At 43.8% G+C, this 19,546-nt stretch overlaps 2 protein-coding genes across 5 annotated transcripts in view; one reads left to right on the plus strand and one right to left on the minus strand.

The window, feature by feature from the left end:
- The first annotated feature begins 34 nt into the window (after positions 1 to 34).
- On the plus strand, positions 35 to 6,410 carry LOC142564958 (bifunctional 3'-5' exonuclease/ATP-dependent helicase WRN-like). The gene is made up of 2 exons (XM_075676178.1): positions 35 to 2,903; positions 5,272 to 6,410. Exons 1-2 carry the CDS (start codon positions 174 to 176, stop codon positions 5,671 to 5,673), a joined length of 3,132 nt encoding a protein of 1,043 aa, XP_075532293.1. The 5' UTR covers positions 35 to 173; the 3' UTR covers positions 5,674 to 6,410.
- Positions 6,411 to 8,288: 1,878 nt separating this feature from the next.
- The window catches only part of LOC142564957 (uncharacterized), a 50,188-nt gene continuing 38,930 nt past the window's right edge, over positions 8,289 to 19,546 (minus strand). For 3 of the 4 annotated variants that reach the window (XM_075676177.1, XM_075676175.1, XM_075676174.1), the window contains 4 exons: positions 18,824 to 18,989; positions 16,997 to 17,054; positions 15,688 to 15,742; positions 8,289 to 9,316 (listed from right to left, as the gene is read on the minus strand). In XM_075676177.1, the coding sequence (XP_075532292.1) occupies positions 9,214 to 9,316; positions 15,688 to 15,742; positions 16,997 to 17,054; positions 18,824 to 18,989 (382 nt within the window). In that variant the 3' untranslated portion in view covers positions 8,289 to 9,213. Of the gene's footprint in view, positions 9,317 to 12,762; positions 12,819 to 15,687; positions 15,743 to 16,996; positions 17,055 to 18,823; positions 18,990 to 19,546 lie in introns of all 4 variants that reach the window. The other variant, XM_075676176.1, reaches the window with a different exon arrangement.

Raw genomic sequence — 19,546 nt, forward strand, 5'->3', positions numbered from 1 at the left:
TATTTGTCAGTACTCTAGTCTACTTCAGGTAGTCGTGCTATCGCGTTCGTCTGCAGAAAAATGCGCGGGTGTTGTGGTCGGCCCGTTCCCGCTTGACTTGTACAAGTGTGCAAGTGTAGTTAATCTGTGGTCATGTGAAATTCGGCAAAGTGTTTTGTTCCGGGACGGGCGAAATGTCTTCAAACATTTGCACTGAGCTGTCTAAAGTTCGCGGTCTCGTCGACGACATCGAAGGCCTCGTTTGTGACGACAGGGCGAACTCCGATTGTCCGACGGCCAGGGCATCCGAGCTCAAGCTCGTCGCCGAAATGCTCTCGAAGGTCAGAGATGAGCTGACGAAGACGAACAAGAAGAAATCGGCGCCGCATCAGTCGTGCGACGGCGTGGAGGACAGCGACGGTTGGGGCAGCGACGGCGACTTCGACACGAGCGTCGTCGCGATGTGCGACCTAGCCGAAGGCGTCTGTCAGCGAGACCCAGCTGATCCGGCGGGCTGCATCGATAACGAAGGCGCCGAGGAAGTAGATCAGCCGGAGGATGGAGCACCCGCCGACAACTACGATATCGAAACTGACGACGAATTCGATAGCTTCTGCGAGGGGAAAGCAGCGGGTCCCTTGTTTGAAATTACCACGGAAGAGTCCCTCAAAAACGAACCGGCGCCATCGGAGAAGCACCTTAGCATACTGAGGACCAAGTTTGGCCACAGTGCCTTCAGGCCGATGCAGTGGAAGATAGTGCGTTCGGTTCTGGAGGAGAAAAGGGACAACTGCGTTGTCATGGCGACCGGCTACGGGAAGAGCCTGTGCTACCAATACCCTCCCGTTTACACCGGCAAAACGGCGGTCGTTGTGTCCCCGCTGATCTCCCTGATGGAAGACCAAGTACGTGGTTTGGCCGCTGCTAACATTCCGGCCTGTTTCTTGGGCTCGGCACAGAACAGACAGTGTGAAGTCATCAACGACCTCTACGCTGGGGAGTACAGGGTTGTGTACATCACCCCAGAGTTTGCCGAGACTAGCCTCGGCCTGCTGAAAACTCTCGACGATCGAGTTGGCATAACTCTGTTTGCGATCGACGAAGCCCACTGCGTGTCCCAATGGGGCCACGACTTCAGGCACTCGTACCGGCAACTTGGCAGGTTGAGACAGAGCTTTCAGCACGTTCCATTCCTGGCACTCACAGCCACTGCAACCCCCAATGTTAGAGATGACATTGTAAAAGCCCTTTCTCTCAATGATGTTGTTCTCACCTGTACGAGCTTTGACAGGCCCAACCTGTACTTAGACGTGAGGAGAAAAGGAATCATGGCCGACGACTTAAGAAAGGTCATTCCAAATGATGGCAGCCCTACGATTGTCTACTGCCCCACAAAAAGCGCCACCGAAGAGGTTAACAAGTTGTTGTGCAACTTGGGCATTCAGTGTGCCCTGTACCATGCTGGCCTGTCACTGGGAGAAAGGAAGAAATCCCACACGATGTTCCTGGAAGACAGAGTTCAGGTCGTCGTGGCAACAGTTGCATTTGGTATGGGCATCGACAAGCCGGACGTGCGTAGGATCATCCATTATGGCGCTCCCAGGGACATTGAGTCCTACTACCAGGAAATCGGCAGAGCCGGTCGCGATGGCCTGCCCAGCACATGTATAGTCTTCTTCAGTAATGGGGACCTGGTCACCAACAAATATTTTCTGAAAGATATTTCCAATCCCGTGTTCCTTCAGCACAAGACAGACATGCTGAACAAGATGCAGCATTACCTGAGCAGTACCCGCTGCAGGCGGAAGTTATTGCTGGCCCACTTTGCCGCTGCTGAAGCGGATACAGTTGGTGGAGTGCCGCGGTGCTGCGACAACTGTACACGAAGGCTTAAGCAGGACAAGTCTAAGGACACTGGACAGGCCCAGACGAGCAAGGACAGCAAGACAAACTATACTAAAGAAGCCCGACTTCTGTTTGATGTCGTGATGGGAACAAATCAGAGGTATGGCATAACTGTACCCATAGCGGTTTTACGAGGATCAGCATCGCAGAAGGTGCCAGATTATTTGCGCAATAGCATTTACTACGGAACTGGGAAGCACAAGACGGAAGCGTTTTGGAAAGCCTTTGCAAGGCTCTTACAGTCTGAAGGATACCTGATGGAAAAAGCGATCCATAATGCTGGCGCACCAAAAGGTGCGGCTACACGATTCATTTCCTCCATTGTCCTGACAGCAAAAGCAAAGGAGTGGATTCGTGGCAGTGAAGAGCTGTTGCTGGAGCCAACAACAGAACTGGCTGAAATGGAAGCTCCCCGACCAATACTCAAGCCTCAAGTGTTGCCGAAGACCGTGGCGCCTAGGCTGCCGTTGCCAACCACTGGCTTCTCGGATATCCTAGAGAGTCGGCACAAGGCAAAGACAGAGGACAATGATTCGCTCCTGGCACTGACCAGAAACGGGGAGCCATCGGAAGACGAAAAGCTCCGCTCTGAGCTCTACACTCAGCTGGTGGAGCTTCGCAACAGAATGGCCTCGGAGTGCGGCTACGCCCCATACATGGTTTTCAACAACCGTATCCTCCTGACTATTGTGCAGGGTTTGCCAACGTCTTTGGAGCAATTGGCAAAAGTGGAAGGTGTCTCTGAGGCCAAACTGAACAAGTTTGGCGGACGGGTGGTCGATGTGGTCTCCCAGTTCTGCAAGGACCGTGGTCTTCAGCCGTCTGCTAATGAGGACGAGGTTTCAACAGGCTCCTCTTCATGCCAGAATGATTCCTCGAGCTACCTAATCCAGCAGCTGAGCGACACACAACGCGTGACCTACCTCCACTATCGGCAAAACCAGAATGTTGCGGACATAGCGAGTAGTCGTGGCCTCGCTGTTTCAACGATTATTGGGCACCTCACTGAAGCTATCAAGGTGATCCTTGCTTATAGAACTTCAACTTGCTGTTTGTTGAACAGAATGTTTTACTACAAAACTCATAACCACTAAACCTTTTAGGCACTATGTGCACAATTGTGCATGTCAAAATAGTGCATCAAAAACATTAACACTGAATATTTAAAACATGTTGCATACATCTTGAAACACTCCTGATTAAACCTGTGAACTAAGTTTGAATAATATAGGTAGACGTTTTAGAAAAACAAGGTCAAAGATAGGTAGCTGGGTGTCTGCTCTTTGTGTAGGTCATGTTGACAAGCTGCGGGTTCCCTTACTTCATTGTTCTTTGCTATGTTTTACATCACGCATATTTCTCAAATTGCAGGTATCCGCTTTCCAAGTGTGCTAGACATAATATAGTCTATGTTCTCGCATAGAGTCCACATTCTGTAACCTTGACAAAACTCGCTGGACAACTCAAAATTCGCATTCCGTTCTGCAGCTGTAGGCATTTCACAATTCTGATGATGCAAGTAATTGGGCAAAACTAAATTGTCACTTGACAAAATTGGTGCCTGAAGGTATGAACAGCTACTTATCAAGCATTCCAAATTTTTTAACAATGTGTCCAACTCGGTATTCCTTACCATGCTACGAAGACTCAACCAGTTCAATTGACATTTTTTTTACACAATGTATAGATTGACCATAGCGTTTATTTTTGACAAGCAGTGTGAGCAATGTTATAGCTCAAACGCACCTTATTCAGTTTTGCTTGTATTTGCAATTTTCTAGCATATTGAGACTTGGAACGCAGGAGTTAAGCCAGAGCTGCTGTCGAACATTTCGTTTAACATGCGCTGCATTTAGTAAAAAGCAAACAGCATAAGCCATACTATTAATTTGGCACGTGGAAGAACAATTTTAATTTAGACTTTCACAGTTTTAATAGATTTCTATAAAACATATTAGGGCCTAAACCAATATTGATGCCAGTCAGTCACTTGCATTTTGACATTTTAACTGCAACAAGCTTTGGTCAGACTGGTAATCCAGTCATAATGAGATCATTTTTGTATAATCCATGTATTTGAATGAAAAAACCAGACTTGAGCACAAGCTAAAGCTTGCTCCTAAAGGTCAACTGGAACGAAAGTTTGGACCGCCTAAAAAGCCTGGTTTCAGACAGTGCAGGTATAGAGTAGTCTCCATGCAAAATATAGCATCTGGAATATGAGAGCGTGTCAAAAAAACTCTGTAGTAGTAAACATTCTTGACACTAAAGCTAAGAAAGAAAAGAAATAAGCAAAAAGCCAGCAGAATCTGGAAAGTCGAGAACCAGTGCAGTGTCTGGCCTCCGAGATCAGGCCCATGACAGATTGAAAATCTCAGAGGCCATCTTTTGGAATGTCATGCTCACTAGCCACCAGGTGCCACTGTCTGCTAATAAAAAGGAAATTTGGCCATCACCAGCCCTTCAGCTTTGCCAATATTGCTTCAATAGTATACAATATTCTCTTATAACCAATACAGGCAAAGTGAAATTTCGTTGTAGTTGTCCATTACTAGCAATCAGTTATGCTAGGCTAGGTTACATAGGGTTTCCTACAATAACTACTAGAAAGAACTCTGGTGCTGCATTCCTTCAGCCACAATGGGAATGGTGCACTCTTATTAAAACAGTTGCACTCTTTGGGGTGTATATTTATCCCACAACGATAATCGTCATCTGCCTTGCTTGCGTTTCTTTTCTTGAAAATGCAGCGCCCGCTACTTCCCTGTCGAGAATGCTATATCGTGCTTATAACGCACGTGCCATTCGTGACATGGAGGTATTAGGCTCGCAGCATCAAAGAAAAGAAATGCGGGCGAAATAGATGACGATTATTGTTGTGGGACAAGACAAGCCCCAAAGGGTGTAAATTTTTTAAAGAGTGTGGGTAGTACATGAATATGTCCGATCTTCGTGCTTGTGGATTCAGACATTCATGAGAGTTTGTTTATTATGCTTTATATGCCTTCATTGTCCTACATCTTGGAGCGATCTATACTTTTCTAAGTGCAGAAGACTCTGCGAGCACGCACAGTCGGTACTAATTGCAGCGGTTCAGCTTGTCAAGGCGGCCAAATCAAAACATGCTAAGCGTCTCAATGCAGTGGCTTGCTCACGAGAAATTCATAAGGACCTTATAATAAATTAAATGCTTCACGCAGAGCACTTTAATGTGTCACTTATTGATCAGAAGGACCTACCCTAACGACTCGGTACGTTTGTACAACATCATCAAAATCTTTTCAGTCCCTTAACTGAGTAGATACTCACAGCAGTTTCCATTACTTTCGGACATTTTAAAACCTCCAACCACGTTTTCTGTCTCCATTTCTGTGCATCTATGATCAGGTTGGACTACCGGTTGATCTGGAGAGCGTGGGAGTGACGCCGGACATCTTGGACGCTGTCACCAGTGCTGTGGCTGCTCTGGGTGGCGACATCGGCCGGCTGACGCCGATCAAGGAACTCTGCCCGGAACACGTAGAGTTCAACCACATCAAAACAGCTTTGGCCTACCTGCAGGCTAAGTATGGCATCGAGAACTCCAGACTGAACCTCCCGAAGACGCTGACACCATCAGCGACTGACAGTCAGAACACCACGAGCAAGCGTCTAAAGCCGGCTGAAGACAAATCTGTCGTCACCAAAGACACTACTCTGCAGCCGAAAAGCGGGAAGCGGAGTGTCTCTACTGAACAGCTGATGACCGTCAGCAAGAAGATGAAGAACAGCTCGTTGTTCAGAAAGTGAACTGTTGTCTTTCGTGCCATTGCATTCTTCTGCAGCACAGTACTTTGCAGCTACAGTGGGCCCATGACTCCGCTCCAATGCTGTGATACACGACTGCCTTTACATTTTCTTCTGTGCCAAGTGACAGTCATTTATATAAGGTCCCAAACATGCCGACACTATGGGCAGTGAATTTGTGTACTAAAGTAACGCCAAGAAGTTTGAAGAAAACCAGCTTTTTGGATCTGAACTTCAGAATGACACATTATATTTCATTGTATAGTTTTTGTATAGTTTTCAAGCATTTTGATGCTTGCACATGCAAACTTTAATGCCTCTGTACAGAGTGTCGACCTCAAGTGAGTATTCTACAGTTTGCTCAAGGTATTCCAATTATCATTTCGCAAGTGATAAACATTTGCACATGCATATTTTTATTTCGTTTACATATTCTCTAAGCACCTTCTGATTTTATGGCTGCCATGAAGGAAGACACTCAGAACTAGTTTTCCATGGTGCCACCTTCATGTAATGTTTAGCGTGCACCGCAGTTGCATACAGATACTCTACTTTTCTTCAATGAATACAAGTTGCCAACGTTGTATAAATTTATAAATGCAGTGTTTGAGTAAAACTGCACTTTAAGAATTTGCATTTCTTTTGTTTGTATATTACCTTTGTATTGTGAAATTTGTGAGACTCCATATATGATTTTATGAATGCAAATTTCAAATAAAGCAAATAGCATTTCATGTTTACATTCAGTCTTGTTTATACAATTAAATACTTACCTTTGTACAGCTACAGTCGACGTCTGATAATTCGGACAAATCTCAAAATTGTGGTCGTCCACTGGTGCTTACAGTAAACTTCATAGCCACATAATACAAACTGAGTCACTTGATTATGTCATTCAAATCTTTCTTGGCTTCCAACAGTAAAACAGTGCCACCAAAGACAGCTGCTAATGACTTTCACTAGTCAGGAATAGTTGTACCATGATCACGTTTTGTCAGCGTTCACACGGCTGTGTACGTTATTGAAAATCACTACAATATGATGCCACCAATGTTGTCGCATGTCTGTAGCTCTGATATCCCAAAGGTACAGCTGCATCCACTTGGACATGAACTTGCATGGTGAAGAGCACCACACCATAAAAGCCACATTGCATTCCAGTGTCGAGCAACACAGAGGACATTGTTCATCAGAGTCTGTGAGAATGTTATGTTGAGTTCTATGAAGGCTAACAGGCTGAAACATTGAGTATCATTTTCATATACTTCAAAGACAGTGCAGTTTCTTTTTTTTTTTTTACCCTGACCAGCTCTGGTACACTCCCAAACTTGCAGATTGGGCTGGTATAATGCAAGAATTCCTTTTGCTCAAATTTATTCTGTTGTTATCAGCCAGTGTTTGCAATCCAGTGTTAATGTGCCCATAAGGTGCTGCCAACCCAGCCTGGTGATAACACCCCAATAATGAAATGCAAAATGTTGTGAAGTTTGAATAGGATTGTTCTATTGCTCCAGCCATGGTCTTGGTTCAAACTTTTGCTCTTGTATGGCTGTCACATATAACTAGGACTATACACACTTTTCATGGCGATCCTGTGGGTGTTGCCATGACTGACCGCATGGTGACGTGTTCACTGGCTGCCTAAGCTGCCTCCGTGTTTACAATGGATGTGCATGACACTGTTGCAGCTAAGCAAACCTGTTTCACCGAGTAGCGTAGACGGTGACTGGGTGGGCAAAGCTTTGGCCACACATTCAGAGGAAATGTGAACACTTTTGCAATTCATTACACCTGGTTTAAACGGAGTGAGCAGTGTGTATGGTGGTTGTACTAAAGGTGGGGCTAGAAGTGTATTTCAAGCTGTCCAAACTTTCTGCTTATGCTTTAAATTACAACTTGCAGTCACGATACGTTCAGCTTTGAAAATTCATGTGCTGTCGGTGTAATTGTGAAATTCAAGAGAGCGCCTATTCAGTTATTCTTGACACGTAGGCGATAGGGAGGGCATAAGTTTGAGTACGAGTTGGGGTGAATGTGTGAAGATAATGTGCGATAAACTTACTATGCCAGGAAATGGCACTACTTCCTTCGTCACTGTGTAACAAGCGGCAGTCCCTCTTGCTGATGTTCCGGGGTTGAATTCCTTTCTTTAGAGGTTAGCAATACAACTTTGGCGCAGGAGGTAATTTTTTTACCCTCGTTGAAAGCCGTGCATCGTGAAGGGCTGGTAATGCAGGCAGTCCTTGTGTCCAGCAGTCTGTGAACACACAGATTCATTCAATTCTCCATACCAATCACTGTTTTAGCCACCTACTGTAAACATCTTCTCTCCACCACTCCACATTTTGCAGCATGAATGGAGCACAATGCATTAGCAAACACCCAGTTGCATGGAAGAAGCGAAAACACAGTAGCAGGGCAAAAGTGGTAATAGTTTCATATTCGTTCGCTTTTGCTGAAGCAACATGCAGCCCGCTGCTGAAAGCGCCATCTCGTTGCTCTAGAGCGAACTGTTCTGAAAAAAGGGTCTATAGTTGCAGTGACTGGTAAAGAATGCAATCTGCAAGAAGTCTACCAGTCATGCTCGTAATGGAAGATGCTAAAGCCATTTCATTCAATGACACTGTACACAATTATTTATTTACCTTGCCCTAAAATGTACATCAGTCTACCTGGTCCCATGCTTACATAAAGCACGATTCTGCTGCAACACACACAAATCACTGCTGCAATGTAAAAACTAATAGCCTTGCTACCTCTTTCGTTGCCACGATTTAAGCAACATCATTACTGCATGCTCTTGGAAAAACTTTCATTGTGGCTCATCAGAAAAATGTGCAAACATTGGCAGCTTTAGTGAGCAGTCTGAGTAAAAACATGTGAAAGCGACGAACTAGTGGAACATCACAGAAGAAATGCATGTTCATCTGCAACACAGAATGCAACACGGAGCAGTGCGTCTATTACAACACGAGTACGAGATTCACAGCTCTCGCGCACTGCAACAAAGCCTAACATTTTGTGGCTGACCACCACTCTCCGTCTATAGTGACAAACCGGGTAACACAGTCAGCTTCTTGGTTTAACAAATGTGGCAGTACTTTCTTTGCTCTCTGGACATACGCTGATTCAACACAGGACCACAGCACCACTTTGAATATGCAAGTACGGTAGATGAAGACAACGTTTCACATGAAGTAGCTAGTGGCATGCACATGTCCAAAAGCAAAACGCTGCAGTCCATCCTCGCAGTCACCACAAGTTGCAGAAGGATACCGCATTATCACACAAGAGAATGATGACTGTGAATTCATCATTAGTCGACCTGCTTGCTAAGCCACGAAAAGCTTGCAACATTTCCAGCATAGCCCGTTTGCACAGAAGTTAATCAGGCTCCTAGAGTTCATCACACTTCTGTGCGTGTATATTTGCTTAAGCACAACAGGCCATTGCTGCTGTACTGTCCTTTTTGGGCTTGTGCGATTTCATGCTGACCAAGGTTTACTGTTGTGCGACTGATGACTGGTGTCTGTCACGACGCTTTCACAAGAGGTATGCGAGGAGTACAATGTGAATCAGCACCAAGTAGAGGCCCAGTGTGATCTGGCCGTACTTGCGTCTTCGAATCGCGAGCCGGCAGTTCCGTCTGCAATGCAAGCAAGTCGAGGCCCCGAGTTAAGACGACGCCAAGATGCACAACCCCATGCTGACTTCAGCCAGTGACAGTGGCCTGCTGTTCGTGCAATTTGCTTTAAAGTGGAAAGCACATTTTCCGTGAAGCACTTTCTCAATCTCTTAAGGGCCCCTAAACAGAGTTTACCTTAAGTTCGTGCGGGTAAGTAGGCCGATGAATTGTGTACAACTCCTGACCATGATTCCCTAAATAGGCATCAAGGTCTAGCACACTTTTGGAAGCACACAAGATCAAACGAGAGCTTCATTTGCAAGCCCGAGCGCACTCGTGGCCAAGGATGTTGCCGTCAACGATGCAACACTGGCATCTGACTGACTGCAACAAACTGTGGGGACTGGCAATTTCGGAGGGAACACTGCACATGGAACTGTTGTGACTGTAGGTAGACTTGTAACCTTGAGACTTGGGAAAAGGAAGTGATGACCTTTCACTAGAACGGCAAAGATGGCAGCCACAGGGAGTGACCATGGATGTTGGGTGATGTACATTGCTGCCTTCTCGATCAAATTTTTCACTAACAGTTGTGAAGCAGTTTCACAGGACATTAATACGCATGGTGTCTTCATTTTGCTTGACTTAAGGTAGTACCTAACCCTTATCACCTGGAGATACAACTAGATTGCCATGCATTACATATCCTCTTAGCATGTGCACATGAACTGGTGTCATAATGGCACAATCAGTCAGTTAATTAGTGATCAGCGAAAAAAAAAAAGTGGTTTGAAACTGCCTACACAGTCCAGTTTGGCCATTTACAACCTGATTATTTATTACAATGTTACTCTCTGCTACGACCTGATGGTAATATTGTGCTCTGCCACTACATTGCTTCCAGTGCTCCAACATTAGTATATTCCTGGCTGGTATATTTGTTCGGTCAAGACAAAAAAAGAAAAAGAGTGTCACGGTAAAAAAAGAATTTGGAAGACGCTTAAGGTTTGCCTTTAAGAGTGGAACACGATAGCATTCAAAGATCCTTGACTGCATCTCGCGCTTCCCGGCAACTGGAGCATATGTAACCATAATGTTTACTGGGAAATGCCCGCCATGAACGCTATGCACAAAGGCGAGCTTTGTGGCAAGAACACGGCCTCTTGCATGGGCCACGATGCGGCAGAGGTGAGCGCCAGCTGGAGGTATTACAAGGAACCGAGCGTGCCGCTCCGTGGCCCACAAGATGCCCGTCGCGCCGGCGCGTACAAAATGGCAGACAGCGCGACCGGTTTGTGTGTGTGAGGGGGTTTCTTGTAGTTTCGCGTAACATAATTATGTTTTCTCGCATGGTCAAATTACAATCCGAGAGCTATCATGTCTGTAGGCTGTGTGCAAGTTGTAGCTTATGATTTTTTTGCGTATCTTAGCTTGCGAAATCCAATTAGTTCAGTCAATTCCTTGCATCACATCGAAGGCCTGGGTATATGCGGTTCGAAAATCTTTTTTTTGCCGAAACTATGTCTAATGTTGGACACCGATGCGGGATGCCGACGCCGGATTTTCTACGACACGGACTCCTTAACGCAATTGTGTTAAAAATCGAAATCTAATCTGGCTTTATGCCACTCTGTGAGGCTGGCAGAAGATAGAGTCAGTACTATAATGTTTTGCTTGATTTTATTTCTAGTATCATCCATTGGTCACGATTGTTCAATCTGGGCAGAGCGCCACTTTAACCAATGACAAAGTGCACAAAGGAATAGCATTTGAACAGAATCATTACGTTATCTCAGCCCATGCCTATGCATGGTTGAGCCTGAGGGCTGATGTGAGGTACCAGTGGAAATCATAGAGTGTAGTCAAATTATTATTAATGCCCTATTACTAGTATTACTGCCACTGTTATTGCACCTCGCTTGTATTGCTGCGGCAGAACTTTCTTTCGACAGTGCCATCAGAACAGTCAGCTAAGAATAAAGTCAACAGTAAACAGCGTTTAGGGGCCACTTGTATGCCTATAACCACATTTTACTAGCCATGCAACTTCCCATTGCATTACATAAAGGCAGCGCCTTTTGCAAGCCACGTAAAAAAGCCACTGAAAAGGGCAATGCTGAATTATAACCCCCTAGAGCAAAACTCTTGTTGCAAGTGGTTATAATTCAGAATTTTAGGGCAAGTAGCGGCAGTTTCACTGCAGTTTCTTATCCCCTGCCAAGGCTGACTGCCAAGAAACGTACACTTATTTTCCTCAGATTTTGTTTAGGTACGACAGATTATGTGAAGTTGCATGCTGTTGTTGCACTGCTGCACAGTAAATTGTGCACATTACGACGGCTGTGTATAGCTCGCAGTGAGGTCTGAACACAAGGCTGAAATCAGCGGGGGCAAGTGCACATGGAGTCACATAATGAACGGCAAAAACATTCAAAGAACATGGCTCGAAGTCGTAAATGACAGCATCATGGGTAAACCAGAACAACAGAAATTTTAGATGTGGTGGCTATTGCATATAAACTGCCACACAGAAACTTGACAGCTGTGCGAAAGACACGGCGTATGGGCATTGTGTTTTGTACTTGCACATGAAGCACAGAAACATTACAAATGAATTACAATAAATTACGTCATGCGGTTTAACGTCCGGGAACTACACCGCAAGTTATAATGGACGTCGCAGTGGAAGGACTTATTTCAACCACCCGGTATTTTTTAACATGCACTCAAAAAAGCATTCTGCCGACCTCGGTATGAGGAGGCAGCAGCAGTCGGGTATCGAACCCACAACCTCACGCTCGGCAGCAGAAGGCCAGCGTAAAATTTCACTAAATTGTGGCGTTTAGCATGCTGAAGCTACACAGGTACACCGTAGCGGAGGGCTTCACATTGGTTTTGACCACCTGGGGCTTCTTAACGTGCACCCAATACACAGGGTCTTTCCATTTCGCCTCCCTCGAAATGCGGCTGTGGTGGTCGGGAATCACACCCGCAACCTTGAAACTATGACACCACAGCCACTAACCCGCCATGGTGGGTATAAACATTACCAACTGGCCTCAACAACACAATCTGGCATGCAGTAAATGTCAGCGAAAAGAGAACAAACAGTCTATATAACAGTGCTTTGGGTTTCTACATTTAAGCCATTTTCAGTATTTTCTGCTAGCAATTACTTTGAACAGCATCTTTCAAGACAAAAAAAGAAAACAAAAGCAAAGGAGGTCATAAGACAAACACAGTTCCTTAATTTGTTTGCCTCTTTGCCCTTGGTAATCTGTTATAATGTGCCATTGTTTTAAGCATGGCTACTGTTTAAAACGTCTGTCAAGAAATTAGCAATACTGAATAGCAATTCTGAGTGATATTTATTTTTTAAATTTTCCCTGTCAAACGTGAGTGCTGAATGAATGAGAGAATGTTGCTAACAAAAAAGAAGTTGCTAAAAAAAAATAAAGGGTGGGTACCTCTCTGGCCTCAAAAAGGCTCTTAGATGTGATGCACACTGTGACCTGAAGAGTCCCTGAAAAACCAGTCGGCTCAGTGCATGTCAAACAATTGCATACAAATGGCAATGAAATCTCGAATGCAGTCAACAGTTCTAGAAGAAGTTGTAGCATAGAAAAGAAAGCAGTGTACAGCAGGAATTCCAACCATTTTTGCTACGTTGTCTCTCTCTTGCACTAGCTTATCACGCTGTCTGGTTTATTCTAAAACCATTTTAACCATCGCTTATCGAAGTTCCTAAACAGAAAACTAAGAACAAGAGGTAAAAAGGAGCCTAACAAAATGTGATGGCTGCAGCATAACTTACATGCAAGTGAAACAACTCCACAGACGTTACATTGATTCTTAAACTATTCGCTGCTGCAAGCTCTTATTATCAAGCTGTTAGATGTCATGAACTGCTCTTATCACACTGTTAGCTGTCATGGTCATTTATCATCAGACTGTTAGCTGTCACAGACTCTTGTTATCAAGCTGTTAGCTGTCACGGACCACTGTTATCAAATTGCTAGCTGTCATGGACTCCTATTAATTGTCTGTTAACTGTCACAGAGTCCTGTCATCAAATTGTTAGTTGTCACACTCTTGTTATGAACCTGTTAGCTGTCATGACCTCCTGTTATTAAACAGTTAGCAGTCACGGACTAGCAGATATGGACTCATTATCAAACAGTTAGCTGTCATGGACTTCATTAAAAAACTGCAAGCTGCCACAGACTCCTATTATCAAACTGAACTATCCCAGACTTTGACCACTTGGAGGTCATCAAATAATAATAATATTTGGGGTTTTACGTGCCAAAACCACTTTCTGATTATGAGGCACGCCGTAGTGGAGGACTCCGGAAATTTTGACCACCTGGGGTTCTTTAACGTGCACCTAAATCTAAGCACACGGGTGTTTTCGCATTTCGCCCCCATCGAAATGCGGCCGCCGTGGCCGGGATTCGATCCCGCGACCTCGTGCTCAGCAGCCCAACACCATAGCCACTGAGCAACCACGGCGGGTTGGAGGTCATCAAAGAAGTCCCCATGAATACATCTGTTATGTACTTTGGACCAAACTCATACACACAAAAATAAAAATGCGTGAAGCAACAAAAGACATGAGCCTGAGCTAAACATGTGACAGCATAAATGCAAAAGGCAGCACAGCAAAGAAAAGGTTTCATTAAAGGGCACCATAAACACAGCATTATGTCAAGTGCAACAAAAAAGTGCTCCCTGCAATACTTCAGTGTTTGTTCTGCACCAACAGGTTGCATAACTTAAGAGTGGAGAAAACTGCCATTCAAGGTCTCGCTTTTACTTCAAACTATTTGCAAATACACTTCAACCACAATATAATGATGGCATAGCTGACATTTGTCTTGGATCCATACTCAATGCAATAACCGCAGTGTTAACATGACTGTCACAGGAAAGGTGACAGGGCCAATGCTACTCGACCACGACTTGTTTAAACCAGCCGTGAGTGTAGCTTACATCCTGTCATTGTTCTTGTGCCTGTCATGTTAATGCTGTGGTTATTACTTTGAACCTTGATATAACGAATTATTGGATATAACAAATAAATTTTAACATTTTCTGATCAGTACATCACAAATACTTATAACAAAGATTGAATATAATGAAGGTATTCTTATCTCCGATAGGACTTCATTATAACAAGGTTCAATGGTACAAGCAAAGATTTACATTACCTAGTGCCAATCTTATATCCCGCAAACCCCGAGATCACACAATACTGATCTCAGAAGTGATGCTCCGCCTCTCTCAGTAAAGCAAAATGTGGTGCAGAGAGGGCCCCCCCCCTCACCACAAGCCTAGAAAACAGCACCAGTGGTGTGGTACCATGTGGCAGCATTAGTGATCTCCTTGCCAGAAAAATCCAACAAAAATGGGCACATTCTATTTTTTGTCCTTGCTTTTTCAAGTGCACTGAAATGCACCTCCTCATTGTAAATCGCTGGCTACCCTTGATACAGTGTGAGGAGTATTCACCATTGCAGCATAGTGGTGCTCTTCATCTATTAATTTTTTACGTGTGTGTGTGTTATTTTCTTACCTTATGCTCTTAGCAACAGTGACCCATCTGTTATCTCAAAACACTTTATCATCGATTCAACTTGGCTTAATTTTTGCCCTTGATGCCCTTTTAACATGTTCAGTGCGACCTGTTCAGTGCTTAGCCTGTTTATCCTGTTTAACATACTCAGTGAGTCACAGGTGGTTCACGACAGTTATTTGCACCATGTCGCTGTACAGGGCTTTCCTGTAGTGGCAAAGCGATGCTCTTGATTTGAAGCCCCAGAAAACTTTTGAAAGAGCGTCACTCATCGGTGGGTCACAACACACCTGGGGGACGTGACGTGGGACCCCAATGGTGGGTCACGACGTTCCTAAGAGATATGACATGTGACCCACCATTGACTAACGGCACACTTGCGGGATATGATGTAGTATAGTTATAAACAGCACAAAGAAGAACGTGGACTAAGAAATGAACATAAAAAATGGTGACTTCAAACCCAGGGTCAGGGTTTAAATGCATAGAACGATGTGGGCTTAGAAAAGAGGTGGCTGTTACAAGCCCCGACTGCAAACCCTGACCTTTGGTTTGAAGTCAGGGCTTATAACGTCCATTTTTATTCGAAGCCCAAGTTTTTCTTCACGCTGCTTATCCATCACTATGAAGCTTTACCAACTCGCCAAACTTGCCGCACTTGTCGGGATGTGACATGTGTGACCCAATGGTGGGTCATGACATAGAGGAATCCGGACATCAAAATGTGGTGCTGTGGTGTATGCGCTAATGCCTAGTACTCAATGCATTAGACTGATTCAAAATGAAATACAGCAAGTTAGAGCCATCTTCTACTTACTGCCTTCCCTGGAACCACCTACGAAGCTTGGATGCATGTGACATAAATTGGCGAGCTGAAAGGAACAGGAGAAGCAGGTGTATAACTTGGCAAGCCATCTACACAGCAGACACTCTGGGCAATTTGGCACTACCCAGAGTTATGAACAGAAGTGGCCAAGACAATGGCAAGACTATGCATCAAGCTGATGTGTATGCTTTGTTTTTATCATGATGGCTTCCTACTAAGAGATTTTTGTTTAGATGGAGAATGCATTTCATATTGGTGTTATGTTGGCATACAGCTTGTATACGCTGCTACCTTGTCTTCATCAAAAAGGAAGTTTTTCTGGTGTAATCAATGGGAAAATGTTCACCCTTGATTAATAGATGGTGTTCAAAATATGGTAGCCATGATATCGCCTGCAGCGCTCACAATCACCTCCAGCACCAGTAGCGCATGAAAGCATGGCCTTCAAGATTAGTTTCTATTGCTTTGAGGGCAGCCACCTCTGAGGTGTGCAATGTATGCATTACCTATTACCCAAGATTCGGTCATTTCCGTCTGAGTTTTTCCATAAATATTTCATTCCAGGCACCACCTCTCTGCTACATCTTACACCATCTGTAAAGCTAAGACATGTGGTGACATGCATTTTTATTTTAATAAAAAGAAAAAAGAAGCGTTTACCACTGCTTTGATTCTGCTGAAGTTTTGCAGCGAGATCGCATCTTATGGTTCCCATGGTTCAATACAACACTTGGCAGTGTTAGTTCCTTGGTTAGTCCAGAGAGAAAAAATTTGAATTTGGGTCGCTCGTGATGCCCACATCACACTCCACAGCAAGTAGTACTGGAAACCAGTATCGAAGGCCATGCTTCGCTGATAAAAAAGCAGGTCACTATACATTATTTAGGAGTCAATCTTGTGCCCCTAAGCCTCTTAGATCAGCAGTGTACTGACTATAAATTGTGCATGTATCCTCTGCGACAGTCAGCACACCGCAGATCTCTGAGGACACGCTCCGCCTCTCTCATTAAGTTAGAGTGTTGCACAGAGAGGGTGCCACAAGCCCGGAAGCCTAGGTAAAACATCTCAGCATAAAGCATATAATGTCTCAAAGGTATAGCAATCTTTTGCATTACAAAACTGCTTCAAATGTCTTCCTATATACAAAATTTTCTCACAATGCTATGTCTACTGCAAAAAAAGATTGTACCTATTCCTTCTTTTCCAAGCAGTATCTATAGTCATGAAAAAACTTGCATTTATGCAAGCACGCAGAGGTAAGACTGCACCAGTGGGTAATGATGTCAGCATTAACACTCACTGATAGAGTAGTCAGTAGCTGGAATCTTGATCACGTCATCATGCAGCAACAAGCGATGCTGAAAGAAGAAAAAGATGATAATCAGCATCTCAATGTGACAAGAATAGTTACTCTCAGTTATGTGTCACGCGTTGCAGCTATCTGTCCTACGTTCATACATTGACTATATTTAAAAGTAGATGTAGGAAGTACGTTTTGACATAAATGCGTCTAAATGTACTAAGTACAAAGCATGCAACTATTTGATGCAATTATGAGAGAAATTGTTGTCTACCTGACAAAGTTACAAGGGAAACACATACAGGTTTTCAAGATAGACAAATTTTCTTCAGTGCTTTGTGTTACTGTTGGATGGATGATAACTTCTTCCCATCTCTTATGGTATTGCACAAAATAGTTCTGCGCTTCACGATTCCTCAACCACGCAAACTTTCACTGGACATGATTGCCAAAACTGTTGGAAAAAATACAAGATAGCCAAATGTAAAGGCAACAGTATATTATTTGGGTGAAAAAAACGAAGTTTCATGTATAGGTAAAAAGATAGTACTAGTATAATCTAAGCATGACATTGACACCTCAGTTAACACAGAAAGCAGAGGCAGAAATGCCAGAGTTGTTTTCTCAGCAAATGAGCGACACCAAAGTTTATGGTTCATGGGTTTACAGTTCCAAAGATGCACATCCCAGCCTTGTGACACCAGGGGACAAGGCTAGATGTTACTCAACAAGAGCAAAGAATAAAGCCCTTTGTTCACAATGTTTTTGCACAGTTGGTCCATAAGTTCTATTGCTTGTACCTTTCACGGTGCTATGGAAAAGCACTGCTTTATTGAAGATCGGCCCACTCTACCCCAAATAATCAATAAATGACCATACATTGTCCTAGTTTTCTTTTATTATTTGCTTTTGATGTTAAAGGGCTTAGCTGACAAGCAGTGAATCTCTTTATCAAAATGGCCTCAGTAAAAGCACAGTCATTTGGGACAGAATAAAGGATGAAGGGTGTAAAATTTTCACGTGTAATCTGTTGTATAGATAGTCTCATAGCCAAATCCTCAGTTGCCAAGCACCATAGCCCAGTGCTGAGGTACTAAGAATCACTGCTGTATGGCAGCATTCTTTTAAGCTTGTTTATGGATTTGTACATATCATTCTTTAGTATTTCATTACATCCTTATGCATTTAATCTTCTGTGTATGGACATCCAGCGTAGGATGCACTATATATAGACTGCATGCAATAAAAAACAAAAAGTGAGAATACTATTTTTTTTTAAACAAGGTGAGGCTGACTAGATTTGGACAATGAAAGAGATCAGAATACTACAAAATTCCATTGGGCATGCTTGTTTTGGTACGAAAACATGTAATATGGATATATTTGAAGAAAAAGTAAATAACTGAAACAGTACGTATAGTAACTACAAAACCAAAACTAGAAATGCAAAGCAGAAGGGCCTTTTTTTATTGCCAAAGTAGTTTGCCTCATAATCACCATAATCATGTTCTATCAACTAGTTAGTAGTAACCCAAATTTGCAAATGTAGTTTGGTCTCTGAAAGAAGGGACCACATTCAAGTATCACTAATGAAGAAGTCGTTCTTTACATAGTCGGTGGCACCGGATCCCACAAAACAGCTAGTCCAGCTTTTCTCGCGTCTCTCCCATAATTTCTAACGGACCATAAAGTTGTTAATACTACTTGCACTAGCGCACTCCTTCAATGCTGTTAATGTGCGTGCCAAGCTTTGCAAGAGTGGTCGACTGCTCGTAAGGAGAGGTGTGCAGGGTAAGCTGGCTACCAGTGCACAACAAACAAATTCACCGATTCGTCATCCAGCCGTTGCCTGGGAAGTGCCTCCTTGCCCCACTCGATGTCTTCCATTTCACCCTCGAGCAGGCGGCGTCGCTGGCGCTCGGTGCGTAATTGCTCAACCAACTCCTGCACCCTCTGCTCGAGTTCTTGTCTCTCGTGGTCCACCTCTCGCAGCCTATTTCAACAGAGACAAATCTGCTCAAGGACTTGCATCTCGCAGTGAATGGCTATCACATACAAAATTTTCCAGTTGCCACCTGCTGAAACGTGTTCCAAAGATAAAGAAATCTGCTCGACAACTGAAACACACCTCACACTGATAGCTGTCAGAGGAAATTTCCAGCTACCGTCTCCTGCAATCTGCTTCAACAGGAATCTTTTCAAGAACTTAAACACAACAACTTACAGTGACAGCTATTACATCCCACAATCCCACAATCCACAATCCCACAATCCACAATCCACAATCCCACAATTTCATCCCACAATCTGTTACAACGTAAATGAAACCTCCTCAAGCATTGAAACACATTTTACAGCGATAGTTATTTTAAGGAATTTCCAGTTAATATATCCAGCTACATATTTAAATAAAAACGAAATTTGCTCAAACACACATCACAGCGGTTACTGTTATAACTGGCACATGTCATCTGCGATTTCCGATTTGTTCAACTACTAAGGGCACACCAATGTCTCCAAGAGCAATGCACGAAAGAAGTGATTGCAGTA

This window comes from Dermacentor variabilis, chromosome 11, assembly GCF_050947875.1.
Source record: "Dermacentor variabilis isolate Ectoservices chromosome 11, ASM5094787v1, whole genome shotgun sequence".
NCBI lineage: Eukaryota > Metazoa > Arthropoda > Arachnida > Ixodida > Ixodidae > Dermacentor > Dermacentor variabilis.